General features: G+C 44.2%; 1 protein-coding gene across 1 annotated transcript in view; it reads left to right on the top strand.

Annotated features, from left to right (window-relative positions):
• The window catches only part of col6a4a (collagen, type VI, alpha 4a), a 72510-nt gene extending 53668 nt beyond the window's left edge, over positions 1 to 18842 (top strand). Inside the window, exons 30-43 of the mRNA XM_053327359.1 lie at positions 457 to 519; positions 1349 to 1411; positions 2111 to 2146; positions 2230 to 2266; positions 2354 to 2365; positions 4669 to 5162; positions 6523 to 6613; positions 7314 to 7967; positions 9609 to 9702; positions 11331 to 11337; positions 14336 to 14395; positions 14509 to 14725; positions 15886 to 15933; positions 18557 to 18842. Of these exons, the coding sequence (XP_053183334.1) occupies positions 457 to 519; positions 1349 to 1411; positions 2111 to 2146; positions 2230 to 2266; positions 2354 to 2365; positions 4669 to 5162; positions 6523 to 6613; positions 7314 to 7967; positions 9609 to 9702; positions 11331 to 11337; positions 14336 to 14395; positions 14509 to 14725; positions 15886 to 15933; positions 18557 to 18732 (2052 nt within the window). The 3' untranslated portion in view covers positions 18733 to 18842. The remainder of the gene's footprint in view (positions 1 to 456; positions 520 to 1348; positions 1412 to 2110; positions 2147 to 2229; positions 2267 to 2353; positions 2366 to 4668; positions 5163 to 6522; positions 6614 to 7313; positions 7968 to 9608; positions 9703 to 11330; positions 11338 to 14335; positions 14396 to 14508; positions 14726 to 15885; positions 15934 to 18556) is intronic.
• Positions 18843 to 21888: the final 3046 nt, after the last annotated feature.

Here is a 21888-nt window from a genome sequence, read left to right as displayed (position 1 = left end):
TATGTAAAATAAATAAATACAAATACAATGAAATCAGAGCAAAAGAAAAATATGAGCTTTGGGAGTGAGGAAGGAAGAAGGAAGGAGGGAGGGAAGGAAAGAAGGAAGAAGGAAGGAAAGGAGGAAACTCTGACATAGACGCCAATTTAAAGGTTTCCACACTGAGTCACAGAGCTGCAGAATAAGAGTGAAACTATTAACGGCATGTTGAGTTAAAGTCTTCTGGTTTTTATCTGAATGTTTTTCGAGCGTTGAACTTCGACACCGTGAACCGAAACAACTCGACTTTAAGTGTTTATCCGCTCAGGAAGCTGTGAGGTCTTTAAAATGACTGATGGTGTTTAGATATCCAAAGAAAACACAAAGTCAAACCAGCAGAAACATGAACAAGATGCTTCCTGTGTAAACTTTATTATTATTATTATTATTATTAAATATGTGTTTGTGTTGTTTCAGGGTGAGTACGGACTGGAAGGACCCAAAGGAAACCCGGGACGGAAAGGGAACATCGGACGAGGGGTGAGAGCCCAAAAACACACCTCTGACATTATTATTATTATTGTTATTATTATTTATTATCAGTTTTATTAAACCTCCTGTTAAGGAAGAAAGGGAGGGAGGGAGGGAGGGAGGGAGGGAGGGAAGGAATGAAGGGAAGGAAGGGAGGGAGGGAGGGAGGGAGGGAGGGAGGGAAGGAATGAAGGGAAGGAAGGGAGGGAGGGAGGAAGGAAGGAAGGCAGGCAGGAGGGAGTAAGGGAGGAAGGAAGGAAGGTAGGAGGGAGGAAGGAAAGACAGAAGAAGGGAGAAGGAAAGAGGGAAGGATTAAAGGAAGGAAAGGAGGGAGGAAGGGAGGAAGGGAGGGAAGAAGGAAGAAGGGAGGAGAGGAACGAAGGAAGGGAGGAAGGAAAGGAGGGAGTGAGGAAGGAAAGGAAGGAAGGAAAGTAGGGAAGAAGGACGGAGTGAGGAAGGACGGACGGACGGAGAAAAGAAGGAAAGGAAGGAAGGAAAGGAGGGAGTGAGGAAGGAAAGAAGGAAGGCGGGAGGGAGGAAAGGAGAGAAAGTAGGGAAGAAGGAAGGAGTGGGGAGGAAAGGAGGGAAGAAGGAAAGAAAGGAGGGAGTGAGGAAGGAAGGGAGGAAGAAGGAAGGAAAGGAAAAAGGGAGGAAGGAAAGTAAGGAAGGAGGGAGGAAGGAAGGGAGGAAGGAAGGTAGGAGGGAGGAAGGAAGGAAGGAAGAAGGAAGGACAGTAGGGAAGAAGGAAGGAAAGGAGGAAGGAAGGGAGGAAGAAGGAAGGAAAGTAGGAAGGAAGGAAGGAACGACAGGAAGATTAATGAGTATTTGATCTCTGCAGGGAAACTCTGGCCGGTCTGGAGAATCAGGAGGGAAAGGAGAGCCGGGATACTCAGGACATCGGGTGAGTTCATCATTCATCCTTTACAGCTGAATCAATTCCACCTTAACTCTGAGACTGAAACATTCCACCTTAACTCTGAGACTTTAGCATTCCACCTTAACTTTGAGACTTTAACATTCCTTCTGTCCTTCCTTCCTTACATCTTGCCTTCCTTCCTTCTTTCTTTCCATCTATCCTTCCTTCATTTCTTTCTTCTGTCCTTCTTTCCTTCCATCTATCCTTCCTTCCTTCTGTCCTTCCATCTGTCCTCCCTTCCTTCCTTCTTCCCTTTCTTCCATTTGTCCTTCCTTCCTTCTGTCCTTCCTTTCTTTCTTCTGTCCTTCTTTCCTTCCATCTATCCTTCATTCCTTCCTCCCTTTCTTACATGTTACCTTCCTTCCTTCATTTCTTTCTTCTGTCCATCTTTCCTTCCTTCCTTCCTTCCTCCCTTCCTTTTTTTCTTCCCTATCTCATGGTACTGGATTTATTTTCTTGTGGTAAAAGGAAGCTACAGGAATAATTGATTAAAATAATAACAGATTACCTTTTTAAAAACGTAACTAAACTAAACTGAGAATTTAAACTGTGACTCATTACATTAAAAAAGTAATCAGATTACTCTTACGTTACCCTCAACCCTGCTGACAATAATTGAAAATAGTTTGTAAATGATATAAAATGATCATATAAAGACTGAACGTTTCCTTTTCGTCCATCCAGGGCCACAAAGGTCCTCCAGGAGGCAAAGGCAAGACTGTAAGTCCACCTTAAATTTACATCACGTGCCACCTTAAAGCCAAATATTAAATCTGATACACATCATGTTTATTCTGTTGCAGGAGTGTCAGCTGATCACGTACATCAGAGATAACTGTGGTAAGTCATAATTTATGCTCTGATCTCATTCATTGTTTCATAAAACTGTAGTTCAGCTCTAATTTATCTTTTCTTCTCTCCACTCAGCTTGCTCCATGGGTGAGTACATCTTCATTTTCTCTCTCTGACCAACCCGATGAGTCTGATCTCATTTTTCAAACCCTCTTCTTCAGCTTCGGCTCCTGTTGATTTTGGACAAAGGCAGTTGCGTAATGTTCTCTCCAGATGTAACTTATGACCTCATTGCCTCCCTGAACCAAAGAAATATCTCCATAGATAAAAATGATAACATAGAGAATAAGGAGCACATTTAAAACATGCAGCCAGAAGCCAACACTTTCATAATAATAATAATTTTGATTCCTTCCATTATTTCCATCCAGTGTGTTTGTTATATATATCAATTAGACCCGGGAACACAACAGGAGGGTTAAATAATAATAATATATATCGGCAGATAATATAAGCTGACTGATATATCGGTCTGGCTCTAATCTTGAGTGAAATCTTTGTATCGTACTCTGGAGCTTTATACAAGTGTTTTTAGGAGAGCAGACAGCAGGTGAACAAACTTCCTTACTCCCTCCTTCCTTACTTTCCTTCTTCCTCCCTTCCTTCCTCACTCCCTCCTTTCCTTCCTCCCTTCCTTCTTTCCTCCCTCCTTTCCTTCCTTTATTCCTTCCCTCTTTCCTTCTCCCTTCTTCCGTCTTTCCTTCCTCCCTCCCTCCTTTCCTCCCTCCTTTCCTTCCTTCTTCCTCCCTTCTTTCCTCCCTCCTTCCTTCTTCCCTCCCTTCTTCCTTCCTTCCTCCCTCCCTTCCTTCCTTGACTGGAGGACAACAGGAGGTTTAATATATACATTTAAAACAGGTTAACTAACATGCAGCCAGAAGCCAACGCCTTAATAATAATAATAATACTAATAAAGAGGCTTTTTGTTCTTTCTGAGCTCAGAACTCACCGGAGATTTTGATTCTTTCCGTTATTTCCATCCAGTGTGTTTGTTCACCTGCTGTCTGCTCTCCTAAAAACACTTGTATAAAGCTCCAGAGTACGATACAAAGATTTCACTCAAGATTAGAGCCAGACCGATATATCAGTCAGCTTATATTATCTGCCGATATATATTATTTAATTTATAGCTAATTATAATTACTAAATTCCCAATGAACAGTATGTTGCGTGGCAATATTGTATTGATACACAAACGCCAAGTATTGATCTTTTATTATATAAATTGCAAATGAAAATTTAAGTGTTTGGTATTAATATAATAAAATCAATTGCCTTTTCAGTCCACTAGATGGCTCTAGACTAGATGGAAGTTTTCCTTTGGGGTTTGTATAATTTGCAGTTGGAAAAAGTTGTAAATATATTTGAAATCGCAACACAAGTATCGTGATAATATTGTATCGTAGAGCTTCTGGTGATTCCTTCTCCTATTAGATTGTAACTAATGAGGCAGCCAGTGAGTGTAGGGGAAGATTTAATAAGCCTTACTGAGACTACTGAGCTCAGCTGCAGTTCATATAAAGTTCTGCTAAATAAGAGCTGACTCTTCTGATGTGCGTTGCTCATGTCTGGAAAGGACCGAAGTGTTTTTCTACTGCTGAACATCATCATTCTGCAGATGCGTGTTCATCTCAGATGACTAATGTGTGTGTATGTGAAGAAATATGTGGGAAATTTTCTGATGTTTTCAGCAACAAGATCAGTGAGAAACAATCAGAAACAGATTGTTGGTAAAACTTTTAAACTCCTTTGGTGATAGATTATATAACTGTCTTCTTAATAAATATAATAAATATAAATGTGCTGCTTCAGTCAAACACAGTGGATATCAACAATTGGCGCTTTTCAACTACACAGTTCCAGCACAAATCGACTCGGCTCGGCTCCAGGAACCTTTTCCATTACAAAAAGGTACCTACTCAACGTGGGCGGGGTCGTCATAGTACGGCTCAGCGAAACTGCCGAGACTTTGTTTTATACGCGACAGAAACACATAAACAATGGAGGACATGGAGGCGATGGTGTACTTGCTGCTGTATGTGTCTTTCTGTCACACACAAAGCAAGAGAAGAGAAACCAAATCGCTGTAACGCTGTTGCCGGTATTTAAAAATGCCGGCTTTGATTCTTGTGTGGGACGGCTCATGACTCTTCCAGTGACGACTCTTCTGACCAATCAGAGGCTGGCAGTCTGTTGACGTCACATTTAGTACCGGCTCGGCTCGCTTGGAACCTCAGCAGAGCAGGTACTAAAACAGTAGCAGGTACCAGGTACTATCCCTGATGGGAACGCAAAAAACTAGAGTCAAGGCGAGTCGTGCTGGAACTGTGAAGTGGAAAAGCGCCATATGTCAGTGTTGTGTTTTCTGATTGATACAAGTGTTTTGTGTTCAGATCGGTCAGAGTGTCCGGCGTTCCCCACTGAGCTGGTGTTCGGCCTGGACATGTCTGGGGACGTAGACAACCGCATGTTCGAGAGGCAGCGCACCGCCCTCCTCTCTCTGCTGGGTGACATCACCATCGCTGAGAGCAACTGTCCGACCGGCGCCCGCGTGGCCGTGGTGGCATACGGCAGTCACACTAAGCACCTGATCCGTTTCCAGGACTACCGCCGCAAAGCCCAACTCATCGAAGCCGTGAAGAACATCGCCCTGGAGCGCTCGTCCAACCAGCGCCAACTGGGAGCCGCGATGAGCTTCGTAGGTCAGAACGTCTTCAAACGCACCCGTGCAGGAGTGTTGATGAGGAAGGTGGCTGTGTTTTTCTCCTCCAAATCGGTACAGGATAATAGGGACATCGTCACCGCCGTCATGGAGTATCGTGGTTTGAACATCGTCCCTGCGGTCATCTCACTGGAGGCTTCTCCTCAAGTTCGTCAAGCGTTGGAGGTGAGTGTGTTCAATTGACCTATGGCTAAGTCCCGCCTTCAAAACGGGAACTTTTTATTGACCTTCTCAACAATAAAATGATTAATATATCCCTCCAATGCGTAGTTTAGACCCTTTTGGTGACTTCTAGATGATATCTGATCTTTCTGTCATCATCAATGGCCTCCTGCGAAATATGACACCTGCCATAGCGCCTGTCACTGAATGTTGATTGTTTGTCCGAGTGAGTGGAGGGGGGCGGGGCTTAGCCATAGGTCAATTGTTCAGTCACAAGAATTGCAGCCAAAAAAATGTTTTATTTCAATTCTTCTACTAGTCCAGACTAGTCCAAGATCCTGCAGAAGTGTAGAAATCAGCGTTGAGGCACCAGTATACTCTGTCAGCACTGTTTGCTGGATGGTTGAATAGCTTCCAAAACCTTCCAATTATAACATTCAGATCCACTTCATACAACGATAAGTCAGCAGTGCCAAGAAGAGAACAAACATGCAGCGATTGAATTTCTCTCTTAAACTCTCTTCAACACCCTTCACACAACTATTTCCGCCAATATTCATGCAACATTATTAATGTGTTCCAGGAGAGAATGTCTGTAAATGTGCAGCGTTAAGCTCATATTCAACAATTATGACTCCACTTTCACCTCCATGTGAGGCTTTGGACAAGAAACTCCCTGATTTCTGCCAAACAAAGAAAATAGTTCTTATGTAGAGACGAGTTACTCCTTAATATTCAGACCTACTGCTGGAACAACTGACATTCATCAAACACATAATCAATTAATCTAGAAAGAAACCAACAGATTAATCGATAAAGAAAGTAATTGTTAGTTGATCAGTTCATTGTCAGTTTGTTTCTGCTCATTACATTTAAAATTCTTATTCTTTAAGACGTTCAAACAGCTAAACTCACAGCTGACTTGAGCCCAACTCTCGTCAAAGCAAAGGCCAGTGAGCTGTGGGCTGTGATGATCCAGGTCTTTGTGTTGACAGTAAAGCGAAGTCTGACAAATAGGCAGAAAACAGATAATGGTTAATGCCTCGACACTGCAAACAGTCTGCACACTCAACATCTTAGCAGCTGGTGTCTCAGCCAAGAAGGAGGTTTCTTGTTTGGCTCTCAAACACATGACTTCTTTCCAAATCTCTTTGCACTTACAGTCTCCCTTTTCGGGTAAGATTACACTCACAACCCGCTGCCAGAAGTTTGTCACCTACTAAAACCAACAATCGCATTTTCCTCAGTTAGAGTGTTTAGAAGAAACGTTTTGGTTCCTAGACATTAATGAGATTTATTTGTAGTTTTTTTTGTCTTTGCACTGTGAGCACTGTGAATAATGACAACTGCTGTTTTATCCCAGCTGGATGACACAGGAGCCTCCATCTTCACAGTGCTGGGGAGCAACAACGGTGCTGAACTGAGGAGGGTCAAGAACTGTGCCATATGTTACGGTGAGGCTTTTGCTTGGATTATCATATTAATTACAAAGTCAAAAAGTCTTTTGAACTTAGTTTCCCCCAAAAGGCCTATGACGGTTTAAGTTATGTCACTGTAATGATTCCTCCTGTTCATACTGACCGTTAGAAGATCTCTTCATAATATCTACCTAGACTAAATCCACAGTCCTCCTTCTGTGAAAACATGGATTTAAAAGTTGATCTGAAGCTAATATGAAGCTTCAGCGTCCAAATGAGATCAGATCAAATCTTCATCTTCTATGTTTCAACGTTACAGTGTTTTTAGTAGCAAAGTCTTTTTGTTACTATACTTCCACCACAGCTCAACAGGAAACACTGAGAGGGAATCTGATGCTAAAAAGACTGTAAATGTTTAAGATATCTCTTGATATAATAACTCAGACTGCCAAAGCTCAATAGAAGCTGATCATCTACTTTTAAATGACTGTGTGGACACACTGTGGATTTAGTCCTTTGTCACTTTACATTGAAAGCACATTTGAAGGAGATCTTTTAATAAGTCAGTAAAACCTTTTTACTGTTCATATAAACACCTGACTGCTGGTTTACTGCTGGAACTTTGAACCTGTTCTTTAAGTACAAGTTTAATTGTCCAGGCCTGTTTAATTATACATTACTCTGGTCAACAACTGTTTTCAGGTTTCTGGATGATAACATTTTCTTGTTTCTTCAGACCCCTGCAAACGTGCAGAGGAGTGTGCCTTCATCCAGGAATCAGTGCGGCCTCAGGAAGTGGATCTGGACCTGGTGATGGTGGCTGACAGCTCCAGGCTGATGCAGGCTGATGAGTTCGCTGGCACCCAGCAGCTGTTAAGCTCTGTGGTGGAGCAGCTGGCTGTGAGCTCGCAGCCTGGCCGGCGCAACAACCAGGCCAGAGTGGCTGTAGTCCAGCAGAGCGGCACTCGCACTCCCAAGTTGGAGTTTGGCCTGCAGACATACCAGGACCATGAGCAGATGAGGCAGCACCTGATAACGGGCATGCAGCAGCAGGGCGGCTCCTCAGCGCTGGGACAGACGCTGGATTTCACTCTGAGGAATGTGCTCCTGAGGGCCAGCCAGCCCCGCAGGAAGAAGGCAATGCTGTGTGTGGTGGGCACCCAGACGTCTTATGAGGACCAGGCCAGACTACAATACATCTCCCAGAAGGCCAAGTGTGAGGGGGTGGCGATGTTTGTGGTGACGGTGGGCGACCGCTACGACCGGAAGCAGGTGGAAGAGCTGGCCAGTCAGCCTGTACAGCAGCACCTGATCCATGCTGGGCGACTGAGGGCCGACGAGCAGGGCTACGCCCAGCGCTTCTTCAGGGTCTTCCTCTCCACCCTCAACAGTAAGAACAGAGTTTCAGACAGTAGAGATATTACAGTCAGATCACAGTTCTCTGCCCTCCTCATTATTCAGTTTGTGGCAGTAAAGTCATGGTGTAAGAACAGTGATTAACAATGATTTTACTATTTTCAGCAAGTGACAAAAACAAGTAATAAAAGTTATTTATTGGACCTGTCACTGGTCAATGGGAGCAGACAGGGATGGGTTTCAAGCATAGACTGTATAAAAGAAATGGATGTAACATCCGTGACGTCACCCATTGGTTTGTGGACTGCCAATAGCCAATAGTTTCGGATCTAGGCAGCGCCATCTTGAAAATTTCAGGTGTATGCTGGGAAAAATAAAACCACGGATTCTACTTATATGGGCATGAGGCAGAGTCATGGGTGGAGTGGGGAGGTTGCTATGGTTGCGAGGGCTGGATCTCGAGGACATTGGTCAATCAACCTGTCAATCAGGACATAGCCACGCCCTAATGCATACCCTGCTTTATCGTCACATATAAAATCAGAGAGGCCAAAATGTCCCAAATGAACATCATACTGCATTGAAGAAGGCTTTAAACTAGCGATTGAGACCATAAACACATTTTGAAAACGTTTACTGAGGTTAGAAATCAAGTGAGAAGTTGGTGAATTCTCCATTGACTTGTATAGAGACGGTCACCCCCAGGTGGCCTTTTGATAGAATGCAGTTCTAAGTTACTTCCGTGTTGGCTTCATTTCAGAGGACCGGAGCTCCCCGTCTGGTTTCAAGAGGTTCAAGGTTCAAGTTTAGAACCAGTTACAAATTGTCCGATCCATCAGAATCGTAGGAATTTATCAATTCCTCTTATCAATGCTCAGATTGGCAGTGCAGCCTCCAGATCGTCTGCAGGCAGTTAACCAGTTATCTTACCTACCAGTTATGTTTCATATATTCATCAGCATGAAGGGTCATTGATTAACAGAGGAGATAATAAAACAGTTGCATTACTGAAAATCTGTCCAACTTTTTTTCCCACAAAAAAACTGATGAGAAATTGATAAAGGGAATCAATAAAGAATCGTATTAATAAGCAGAATTGATAATGACGTTGGTATCAATGAAATCTCATCAGTTGCAGCTCAGTGAGAGTCAGACACAAACAGTCAGCCTTCTATAGACTTTGCTTCACTTCAAGTTTTAGTCCAAATTTGGATTGAATGTTTTTTAAATACCGTCTGCATTGATCCAGCTGCTCTGCTCTATGCTTTCATTGTTATCATTATCCTCCTGATCCAGCTGGCTATAAACTGTTCTTGATGCATTCTTGGATTTCATAGCAGCCTCAATCTAACTAATCTAGACTTTCCAATTGTGCTGCACCATTTAAAACATAACCAAGTGCCAAGTGCCCATGTTGACAGCTACGGTTACGTTATCAGCTTATAAAAATGATGTGTTATAGATAAAACTACCCTGATGCTAACACATGAATCATTTTTTGTTTTGTTTTTCCTTTTAAGTACTTTTACTTCTAAAACTCAAGTATAATTTTCAAAGCAGGACTTCTGCTTGTAAATATAGTATTTTTACATTGTGCTGTTGCTGCTTTAATTGAAGTAAATGGTGTGAATCCTTCTTTCAACACTGCATGAATGTGTTTTTCTGCTTATTTCAGAGGGAATAAACAAATATCCTCCTGCTGATTTGAAACGGACCTGCGATCAGCTGATAGAACAAGTACAAGGACAAGGACAAGTTATCTTCAGCGGGTAACTCTCAGAATTACACACTAACATGATATCAGTTAGAAGCAACTTAGCAAATTATTTTTTATATTTTAGTCTCTTATGAAATATCTTTTGGTTTGGACTGTTGGTTACAAAACATCAAAGAATCTGAAGAGCTGAAATAGAGTAGAAAATAACCATTAGTTGCATCCTGTGAGAGCAGAAATGAAATACACAGCTTTGGTTATTGGTCAAGGTTAAGGGTTGTCAAGATGAGCAATTGTTGGTTTTATATCATTTGAAATTATATTTACACCATTTTGTACCAAAAGTAAGACTGAATGTTCCTGAAAATGTCAAATGGTGTAACCACAAAAGAACAATAGTATTCCATTAGCTTTATTTAATATAAAAGTTATAATGTAAGATCATGCCAAACTAGTTGATATGGTGTTTTATTGACTATTTACTGTTTTTAAGCAACGTTCAATTATTTATAAGTTTTTATGGTTACACCACTTAGACATTTTTACCATAATCCTCTAATATATTCTCCTTCCTTCCTTACTTCCTTCCTTCCTTCCTTCCATCCAAAGTTTTTATGGTTACACCACTTAGACATTTTTACCATAATCCTCTATCATATTTTCCTTCCTTCCTTCCTTCCTTCCTTCCTTCCTTCCTTTTTTCCTTCTTTCCACCATAATCCTCTAATATATTCTCTCTAAATGGATTAAAAGCAGAAATTTGATGCTGGGTCCACAAAAAAAGAATGTGTGAAGTTATTCATACGTTTATTTTCACATTTTAACCCTTTAAATTTAAACTAAACCTCATGGACACAATAAAAACCCTCAGTGACTCAGATATCAGAGGGAGTCCTGTGGGTGGTTCTCCGGGAGTACGGAGTATCGGACCCCCTGATACGGGCTGTCCGTTCCCTATACGACCGGTGTTAGAGCTTGGTCCGCATAGCCGGTAATAAATCGGACTTTCCAGTGACGTTTGGACTCCGCCAGGGCTGCCCTTTGTCACCGATCCTGTTCATAATCTTTATGGACTTTATTAAGCGGAAGAAGACGGACGGACAGAGTATTTACACTGCTGAGTAGAAACACTGCAGCAGGATTGTAATAGTATAACAGTAATATGATCATAACTGTATGTATTTTGGCTGCTGTGTGTCCAGGCAGAGTACAACTGAGTTCACGGAGGTGGAGGTGGAGACGTTTCAGGAGCAGACGGGAGTCCACACTCAGACCGGACAGCTAGACCTCATTGAGATTCTGACCAGAGGCGAAGGACCGTCTCAAACCAGCCAGCTGGACATCACCGAAACTCTGACCAGCGGGGAAAGACCGTCTCAAACCAGCCAGCTGGAAGTCACCAAAACTCTGACCAGCGGCGAAAGACCGTCTCAAACCAGCCAGCTGGAAGTCACCGAAACTCTGACCAGCGGTGAAAGACCGTCTCAAACCAGCCAGCTGGAATTCACCGAAATTGTGACCGGAGGCGAAGGACCGTCTCAGACCAGCCAGCTGGACGTCACCGATACTCTGAACCGAGGGGACGGACAGACTTACGTTACAGAGATAACTGAAGATAGTCTCAACGGTAGCACACACACAGACACACACACCACTAGATACACACAGTCAGCAGCTGTTGAGCAGAGCTGTTACCTTTATGTAAAATCATAAATAACTCACATTCCACCCATGTTCATGCAGTTTTTAGGGGAACAGTTTGAATGACGACTCTCTACTCACTAAAACTGCAGGTTTGATGCACAACTATTTGATCATTTAATTTCTTAAGACGATGAAGGCCTGTAATCTACTGCAGTGCAATCTTCTCTTTATATAAACCCCAAATATAAATACAGAATTGTAAAGTCAAAGAGAACTGGAGCTGCTGCGTTTCTTCCTTCATTGAAAGGCTGATTCAGTCCTGACGGAGAGTGCTGTGGAAGCAGGTGGAGGTTACTGGCTCAACTTCACCTATTTCCAGGTTTGCATTGAGGAGGGAAAAAAAGTCCAAAAAAGCCAAAGCTGCAGCAACATCTGTAGAATGAACAAGTTTATCCTCCTGCGACCCTGCGTCCTCATATGGGAACATAACAATTTGGTAGAAAAAGCACATTACACCAGTCAGTGTAGAAACAGGATGTTAGGCATCTCAGCCGCCTCCAAATACAAAACCGTATCCGTGTAAAGTAAGAATAAATATGTGTTCTGAGTTTGACATACCACGGAAAAGTGTGTTGTTAAACACCCTGCCAAATTTGAATGATTAAAAAAATCCCAAATATATGAAATAAGGCTTCAAAGTTAAAAATCAGCCTTTTTCTCTGCTCCCAAATGCTGTGGGCATGGCCGCCGAGTCCACTGTAGCCCCGCCCCCTACCAAGTGTCACCTGTCAATCAAAGTCACCACCTCTACCAGAAACATGAACGCTACATCTGAGAGCTTTCTGCTGCTATCTCAGCTGCTAGCTCGGCAGCTAACTCAGTGGCAAACTCAGCTGCTAGCTCGGCAGCTAACTCAGCTGCTAGCTCAGCAGCTACCGTGACGGCTAACTCGGCGGCTAGCTGAATGTATTTATACCTCTACAGCAGCAGGGGCGGGTTTATGCTAATCACTAAATCCTGAACACAGAAATGTTGAAACACAGTTTGTGAAGCCTAGCTCCACAATTCAAATCTAAATGGTTGAAATGCTTTTTACACCTTTTTTAGAAATACATTTATGACCTATTTAATGTGTTTATAGGAAAATAGCTGAATTCACTTTACACGGTCTTTAATAACGTTTGTAGTTTGATACACTCTATCAAACACAAATCTATACACATTAGACTAATTTTAGCAACAAGTCAGGACTTTATCATTCATGCAAAGGGAAAGTGTAAATATAAGGAAATAGTTTGATACACTGGTGGATTAATATTAGACAATAAAATAAACCTATTATCTGCATATAAGGACATTATTTTTATCAAAGACAGTGCTTGGATATCAGGTCATACAGGCCATATCCTGAATATCTAGGAGAGATTATAAATGCAAAGCAAACAGAAGCCCAGGAGGTTATTAACAGACCAACATGTTTCAGCTTGCAGCATTCATCAGGGCTGAGTGTCATTATCCCAAACAGGCATGGAGGCAAGGTAGGTGTCCAATAAATGACATGGGTGAAACCATATTTGGTCTATTTTTGTATATTTTGTACCTTTTTTATAGCTTGTAATGTATTTTATGATGAAGGCCGAAAGCTGAAACACGTTGGTTTGTTAATAAAGTTTTATAAGTGTTGCTGCAGCTTTGACAGGCGGAGAGTCCGAGCTGTTAAACCGGCCTGTGATGTCACACGTTAGTCCACCTGAGTAACCAGGACAGAAACGAGCTCATGCAGGTTAAATGAAGAACTGTAGTGATCCAGTCTCTCTCTCTCTCTCTCTCTCTCTCTCTCTCTCTCTCTCTCTCTCTCTCTCTCTCTCTCTCTCTCTCTCTCTCTCTCTCTCTCTCTCTCTCTCTCTCCCTCTCTCTCCCTCTCCCTCTCTCTCTCTCTCCCTCTCTCTCTCCCCCTGTAAATAAGGCATGTACAAACCAATCCTCTGTGTACTTCACTGTGTGCCTGCAGCTTTTTGTTCCAACCAATCAAATGTCTGAGGTGACATCAGCTGATGAACTGAGTCCAGCCAGGTGTGACCCTGTGTGGGTAGAACCAAAACCTGCAGCACATTTCTTTCTTAACCCTTGTGTCGTCCTCCCGGGTCAAATTGACCCCGTCTAATTCTTCTTTCGTCCCTTCCTTCCTTCCGCCTGTACTTCCTCCATCCCCCTTTCTTCCCTCCTTCTTTCCTTCCCTCCTTCCTTCCTCCTTCCTTTCCTTCCTTCTTTCCTTTTCTCCCTTCTTCCTTCCCTCCTTCTTTCCATTCCTCCCTTCCTTCCTTCCTCCCTCTCTGTCTCTCTCTCTCTCTCTCTCTCCCTCCCTCTCTCTCTTAACATGTAAATATCCTGGTGATTATCACACCAGCAGAGATTAGAGGCCTGAAAGTCTTTCTATTGGCTCCTCAGAGGTCATAAGCTTCAAACCTGCATTTTTAGTTTTCTCTCTAACAGAATGACTTCATGTTAGCTGAACGCATGCATAGTAGTAGTTTTGTCTTTAAACTTTTAATCTGATCGTTTATGTTGTTTGTTGCCTGTATTTATAATTTAACACTGAATGAACTAAAGATGCATGTGCTCTCCTGAAGCAGCGGCTCTCAACTTTATTCAAGCAGCTCAGAGTTTTTTAACCTTCCTGTTGTCCTCGAGTCAGGAAGGGAGGAACAAGGAAGGAAAGGAGGGATGAAGGAAGGAAGGAAGGAAAGGAGGGAGGAAGGAAGGAGGGGAGGAAGGAAGGAAGGAAATGAAAGAAGACCGGGGGAAGGAAAGGAGGGAGGAAGGAAGGAAAGGAGAGAAGAAAGGGAGGAAGGAAAGGAAGGAAGGAGGGGAGGAAGGAAAGGAAGGAAGGACAGAAGGAAGGGAAGGAAGGAAGGACGGACAGAAGGAAGGAGGGAAGGGAAGAAGGACAGAAGGAAGGAAGGAAAGGAAAGAAGAAAGGAAGGAAAGAAGGAAGGAAGGAAGGAAAGGAAAGAAGAAAGGAAGGAAGGAAGGAAGGAAGGAAGGAAGGAAGGAGGGGAGGAAGAAAGGAAAGAAGGAAAAAGGAAGGAAGGAAGAAAGAAACAGTCAAAACATATGGGGTCAATTTAACCCTGGAGGATGACAGGAAGGTTAAATGATTTTCACAATAAAACAACCTCCCTATACATCAGTATGTTTGAGAGCCGCTGGGCTGCAGGACGGCTGTGATCAGCTGGTAGTAAATGTGTGTGTTCTGCTTTCAGCCTGGTGTCAGCTGGATGCTGATATCGGCATCCCGTGTGCAGAGTATGTCCAACATTGGTTCTTTGACAAAGCCATCGGTGCATGCTCGGCCTTCTGGTATGGTGGCTGCGGCGGAAACGCTAACCGCTTTAAAACGGAACATGAATGTTTGCGGACATGTGGCTCACATCGTAAGTCCTGACTGCACACCAGGATCTCTGGATGTGGACCGCCTAACTCTACACTTACATTTACTGACACTTTCATTCTGGGTTACACTGAGGGTTGGATGACATGTTTTATAAGGTTTTTATTTTCAGTGACAAGTTGAAGGTTAACTGCAGTGAAAAGCTTTGTGTTGCTGCTGAACTAAAAACTCTAAACTACTTTATAAAGAATAAAAGCAGAAATAAACTGAAACTTAAAAGATCCCCTCTGTTTCCATGGTTGAAGGTAAAACAGGTCTGGACATCAAAAAGTAGATTCTGGAAGATGTTTTTAAAGCTTTTCTAAAGTATTAAAACACTAAAACATCTACAGAACATCTGTAAAAGATAAAGATGAAGATGATAATGTCATTAACGGAGCATCAGTCAAAGATTAAATGATGGAAAACATGATGAAATATAACAGTTCTGTTAGTTTTTAATGCTCCTCATCACAGATCTTTATTTATAAAGCACATTTAAAACAGGAAGGAAAGAAGGAAGGAGGAAGGAAAGGAGGGAGGAAAGAAGGAAAGGACAGAGGAAAGGAGGGTGGAAGGAAGGAAAGGAAAGAAGGAATGACAGAGGAAAGAAGGAAGGGAGGAAGGAAAGAAAGAGAGAAGGAGGGAGGAAGGAAGGAAGGAAAGAAAGGAAGGAAGGAAGGACGGAGGAAAGAGAGAGGAAGGAAAGGAAAGAAAGAAGGAAAGAGAGGAAGGAAAGAAAGAGAGAAGAAGGGAGGGAGGAAAGAAGGAAGGAAAGAAGGAAAGAGAGGAAGGAAAGAAAGAGAGAAGGAGGGAGGGAGGAAAGAAGGAAGGAAGAAAGGAAGGAGGAAGGAAAGAAGGAGGAAGGGAGGATGGAAGGGAAGAAGGTGGGAGGAAGGACAGACGGAAGGATGGTAGAAAGGGGGATGGAGGAAAGAAGGAAGGTAGGAAGGAAGGAACAGTTAAGACAGACTTACATGCAGAAAGTCTAAACCTTGCAGCTCCACCTAGAGGAAGATGTTGTAATTACACCTCGATGTAAAGACCTGTTAGATATTACATAACCTTTACTAAAGAGTGATTATATATCCTGTAATGCTGCAGTGATGATGATGATGATGATGATGATGATGATGATGATGATGACTGTTTCCTCTCTGACAGATCGTGTCGTCCTGTCAAGGCCGCAGCCGACCCATTTCATCGCCAGAGGTAAACACTGATCCACTTCTGACTGCAGATGTTTTATTGTTTTATTATTTATTATTTTATAGTTCTGAGCATAAAAGGAAACTTCTGCTAATGATGAGTTACACATTTTCAGACTAGACTAAGAGAGACTCCTTAGAGAGACTCCTCCAGTTTATTGGAACTAGTGTGAAATATATCAATGTCCAGGGTAAGTGCGTGTGTGTGTGTCTGTGTGTGTGTGTGTGGGGGGGGGGGGGGGGCAAGTAGAGTGAAGTAAACTCTACAGCAGGAAGTTCAAACTCATCTTCATTTAAGGGAAACATACAGAACAATATGATCTGATGAGGGACGAGTTATTAAAGAGAGGGAAGGAAGGATGGTGGGGGAGGATGCTGGTCAGACCTGGCAGGCCCAAACGCATTGTGAGGGTCTGCTGGGAACGTCTTGCAGAGTCTCCTGTCAGAGAGAGTTTCAACTCCCACCTCCGGGAGAGCTTCAACCATGTACCGGGGGAGGCGGGTGACATTGAGTCTGAGTAGGCCATGTTCCGTGCCTCCATTGTTAAGGCGGCTGACCGGAGCTGTGGCCGCAAGGTGGTCGGTGCTTGTCGTGGCGGCAATCCCCGAACCCGCTGGTGGACACCGGCGGTGAGGGATGCCGTCAAGCTGAAGAAGGAGTCTTATAGGGCCTTTATGGCCTGTAGGACTCCGGAGGCAGCAGACAGGTACCGGCAGACCAAGCGGGGCGCAGCTAAGGCGGTCGCTGAGGCAAAAACCCGGACATGGGAGGAGTTCGGTGAGGCCATGGAAAAAGACTTCCGGGTGGCTTTGAAGAGATTCTGGACCACCATCCGGTGTCTCAGGAGGGGGAAGCAGTGCATCGTCAACACTGTGTTCGGTGGGGACGGTGCGCTGCTGACCTCGACTCGGGACGTTGTGGATCGGTGGAAGGAATACTTCGAAGACCTCCTCAATCCCACTGACACGCCTTCCGGTATGGAAGCAGGGCCGGGGGACTCGGGTGTGGGCTCTCCTATCTTTGGGGTGGAGGTCACCGAGGTGGTTAAAAAGCTCTTTGGTGGGAGGGCCCCGGGGGGTGGATGAGATCCGCCCTGAGTTTCTCAAGGCCCTGGATGCTGTGGGGCTGTCATGGTTGACACGACTCTGCAGCATCGCGTGGACATCGGGGGCGGTGCCTCTGGATTGGCAGACTGGGGTGGTGGTCCCTCTTTTTAAGAAGGGGGACCGGAGGGTGTGTTCCAACTATAGGGGAATCACACTCCTCAGCCTCCCTGGTAAGGTCTATTCGGGGGTGCTGGAGAGGAGGGTCCGTCGGATAGTCGAACCTCGGATTCAGGAGGAGCAGTGTGGTTTTCGTCCAGGCCGTGGAACTGTGGACCAGTTCTACACCCTCTGCAGGATCCTTGAGGGTGCATGGGAGTTTGCCCAACCAGTCCACATGTGTTTTGTGGACTTGGAGAAGGCATTCGACCGTGTCCCTCGGGGAATCCTGTGGGGGGTTCTCCGGGAATACGGACCCTCTGATAAGGGCCGTACATTCCCTGTATGACCGGTGTCAGAGCTTGGTTCGCATTGCCGGCAATAAGTTGGACTTGTTTCCAGTGAGGGTTGGACTCCTCCAGGGCTGCCCTTTGTCACCGATCCTGTTCATAGTCTTTATGGACAGGATTTCTAGGCGCAGCCAGGGTGTGGAGGGGGTCCGGTTTGGTGACCTCAGGATTGGGTCACTGCTTTTTGCAGATGATGTGGTCCTGTTGGCTTCATCAGACCGTGACCTCCAACTCTCACTGGATCGGTTCGCTGCCAAGTGTGAAGTGACTGGGATGAGAATCAGCACCTCCAAATCCGAGTCCATGGTCCTCAACCGGAAAAGGGTGGAGTGCACTCTCCGGGTCGGGGATGAGATACTGCCCCAAGTGGAGGAGTTCAAGTATCTCGGGGTCTTGTTCACGAGTGAGGAAAGGATGGAGATCCGTCGTGGTGAAGAGAGAGCTGAGCCGAAAGGCAAAGCTCTGGATTTACCAGTCGATCTTGGTTCCTACCCTCACCTATGGTCATGAGCTTTGGGTCGTGACCGAAAGAACAAGATCGCGGGTACAAGCGGCCGAAATGAGCTTCCTCCGTAGGGTGGCTGGGCTCTCCCTTAGATATAGGGTGAGAAGCTCAGTTATCCGGAGGGAGCTCGGAGTAGACCCGCTGCTCCTCCGCGTCGAGAGGAGCCAGATGAGGAGGCTCGGGCATCTAATCAGGATGCCTCCCGGACGCCTCCCTGGTGAGACGTTCAGGGCCCGTCCCACCGGTAGGAGTCTGGGCTTCTCTACTTAGGCTGCGGCCCCCGCAACCCAACACTGGTTAAAGCGGAAGAAGACGGTATGGTATGGGGAAAGAAGGAAGGAAGGAAGGAAGGGAGAGAAGAGAAGACAGGGAAGAAAGAAAGAAAGGACAGGTGGAAGGAAGGAAAGAAAGACAGATGGAAGGAAGGAAGGATGGAAGGAAAAGAACACAGGAAGGGTTAGGTATAGGTTTTAGCTTCAGTCCAACTTCTTACTCCAGGTTTTACATTATGATCATTGTTTATCTCTCTCTCCCTCTCTCCCTCTCTCTCTCTCTCTCTCTCCATGCAGACCTGTGCTCGCTCGGCCAGGACCCCGGCAGCTGTCAGAATTACACCATGATGTGGTTCTTTGACACGATTCAGAGCGAATGTTCCCGTTTCTGGTACGGAGGCTGCGGCGGAAACGAAAACCGCTTCAAGACGCAGCAGGAGTGTGAAAACCAGTGTGTGACGGAGAGCCGATGAGAAGCTTCTCACTCAAACATTTATCAGGAAAACTTTTATAAGAAAACTCTCACGTTCAAGAAAAAAAAAGAGTAAAACGGTTTCCTAGTTTAAACCGTTAACTTCTTTGTTTAGTGTGTTTTCTTGAACGTGTGTGTTTTGTTTCCCTCGGAGCACCTTCACCTTTTTCTTCTTTTTTTTTAAACCTTCACCGACATTTTCTGCAATAAACAACTCAAACAGTTTGACGTCGATTCAACCAGAGACTCTTCTACCAGGATCATCTTCTGTTCAGGTGCTATTTTTCTTGAAGCAGGTGTAGCCTTGACGAAATCTGTCGAGACAGAAGTGAATGAATGTCTGAAGGAAACTCACATTTGGAAACATTAAAGTGTTTTTTTTTTTTTGTAAATAAGCTTGGTGTCTTTTTCCACACGAATGTTTGATGCGACTCACGTTTGGCTGTTTAAGCTTCCTGTCGTCCTCCCGGGTCAAATTGACCCCGTCTGTTTTGACTGTTCCTTCCTTCCTTCCTTCCTTCCTTCCTTCCTTCTTTCTTTCTTCCATCCCCCTTTATTCCTTCCTTCTGTCCTTCCTCCCTCCCTCCATCCTACCGTCCTTCCTTCCTGCCTTCCTTCTTTCCTCCGTCCTTCATTACTTCCTTTCCTCCCTTCCGTCTGTCCTTCCTCCCTCCCTCCTTCTCTCTTCCTTCTTGCCTTTCCTTCCCTCCTTCCTACCTTCCTTCCATCCTCCCGTCCTCTTTTCCTTTCTCCCTACCTCCCTCCTACCTTCTTCCCTCCTTCCTTCTTTCCGCCGTCCTTCCTTCCTTTCCTTCTTCCCTTCCTTCCTCCCTCCTTTCCTTCCTCCATCCTTTCCTTCCTTCCTTCCGTCCTTCCTCACTTCCTTCCTTGACTCGAGGACAACTGGAGGGTTAAACAAACGGAGGCTGAATGTTGATGATTGTTTTCCATTACTGTTAAATTCATTTCCATCTACTTTGATAATAACTTTGATTAATGGTTTTTTAACATCAACATTTCCAAATTGTCTTGACTCCAGCTTCTTAAATGTGAATATTTTCTGTTTTTCTTGGACTTTAGGAAACATTGGTTGATATTGTTTCACTGTTTTCTGATATTTTTATAAACCAAAGAACGAATCAAGGAATCAGGAAAATAACTGACAGCTGAATCCATAATGCAGCTCTGCTCAGGATATCAAATTATATATTTTTTTGCTTATTTCAATTATTTTCAGAGTCAACCTTTAAAAAAAACGTGATGCATCTTTTTTTTCTTTTTGTTTTTGGCCACTGTAAAACAGACGTTGACTCTCTCAGGTCTCTTTTAAAAAGCATTGAATGAGACTTTAAGGGTGTGAAGGCTTTGCTCCGGTGGGGGATTCGTTTAAAAGCTGTTTAATGGATGATTTTAGTTTGTCTGCACTTTTGTTTTTCTGCAGCATCCTTCCTCACATCTAAGCAAGAATGTAGTGAATAAAATAAAATGTACTTTAAAAGAAAAAAAAACACAGAATTGTCCTTTTAATGATCGTCTTTAAGGATCAAACTGAAATCGAGCTGCTGCTGTCACACTGAGAGGAAGAGCAGTTCATTGTTCGATGGGTTAGGGTTGTTTGGGGGGGGGGGGGGGGGGGGGGTTGGGGTAATTTCTCACATCAGTTCATTCTGTATTTACTCCACAAATATAAACACATGCCTGCCACGGCTGCAGAGCGACTCCAGCTCCAGTTTGAGCCTTAAAAGGTCTGAAACATCTCAAGCTTTTTTTTGAAGTCTTGCTGTTTGGAAAGTGAAAGATCAGTCTGTGGTTCATCAAACCGAACAATGGTGCTTCATGTAAAGAAAAAACTATAATAAAGAATTTAAGAAAAAACCTGCTGACCGTGTGTGTGTGTGTGTGTGTGTGTGTGTGCTGGTCTGTTCAAAGAGGATTTTTATAGACATCAGAACATAAAATGTGTTTGACAGATCAGAGAGATGTAGAAGTGTTCACATTGTTCCACTTAAAGAAGACTTTGCTCCACATTTCTGATCCTTCCTCTTTAACCCTATAAAGCCTGAACCATCAAATTAACATTCTTTGAAACTAGACTTTATTGGACCTTCTGATAAGTAATTAACCCTCCTGTTGTCCTCGAGTCAAGGAAGGAAGAAAGGAAAGGAGGAAGGGAGGAAAAAGGAAGGAAAGGAGGGAGGGAGGAAGGAAGGAATGAGGGAAGGAAGGGAGGAAGGAAGGAAGGAATGAGGGAAGGAAGGGAGGAAGGAAGGAAGGAATGAGGGAAGGAAGGGAGGAAGAAGAAGGAAGGAAGGGAGGAAGAAGGAAGGAAAGGAGGGAGGGAAGGAAGGAAGGAGGGAAGGAAAGGAAGGAAGGCAGGAAAGAAGGAACAGTCAAAACAGACAGGGTCAAGCTTTGTACTCCATGAATCTGATTGTATACATCAGCTTTTCAGAAATGACAATGTCAAATTGACCCCGTCTTATTATTCTTTCCTTCCCTCCTTCCTCCCTCCTTTCCTTCCTTCCTCCCTCCCTTCTTTCCTCCCTCCCTCCTTCTCTGTTTCTTTGCTCTGTCCTTCTTTCATACCTTTCTTCCCTCCTTCTTTCCTCCCTTCTTCCTTCCTCCCTCCTTTCCTTCCTTCTTTACTTTCCTCCCTTCCTTCCTTCCTCCCTCCTTCCTTCCTTCCTCCCTTCCTCCCTCCCTCCCTCCTTTCCTTCCTTCCTCCTTTCCTTCCTTCTTTCTTTTCCTTTCCCTTCCTCCCTCCTTTCCTTCCTTCCTCCCTTCCTTCCTTCCTTGACTCGAGGACAACAGGAGGGTTCAATCATTCTCTTTCATCTCATCTCTAATGTCAGAGAGTTTGCAAACCTCTGCAGTTTATCATCATGTGAGAGAATGATGAGGAAGCAACGTTCAGACTGACTCACAGCTGCTAAAGCTTTGACACGAGGAGACGTCACTGGAGCTCAGCCAAGTGTGTGAAGCTTTGATGTGAATACTTTGGAAACTATCTGGGGATTTTTTTTGTTGTCAAAGTGTCTCAAAGCATCTATAGTCTGTTCTGTGAGAGAAACGAGCAAGGACAACATTTCCCTGCTGATGTTTAATGTAGCGTTCATGTTTCTGAGCCATGTGTCATTCCAGTCAAAGCAAAACCAGA

Source organism: Scomber japonicus, chromosome 10 (genome assembly GCF_027409825.1).
Source record: "Scomber japonicus isolate fScoJap1 chromosome 10, fScoJap1.pri, whole genome shotgun sequence".
NCBI classification, from domain to species: Eukaryota; Metazoa; Chordata; class Actinopteri; order Scombriformes; family Scombridae; genus Scomber; species Scomber japonicus.
Note: the sequence above shows the minus strand (reverse complement) of the source record. Positions and strands in the feature narration are given on the sequence as shown.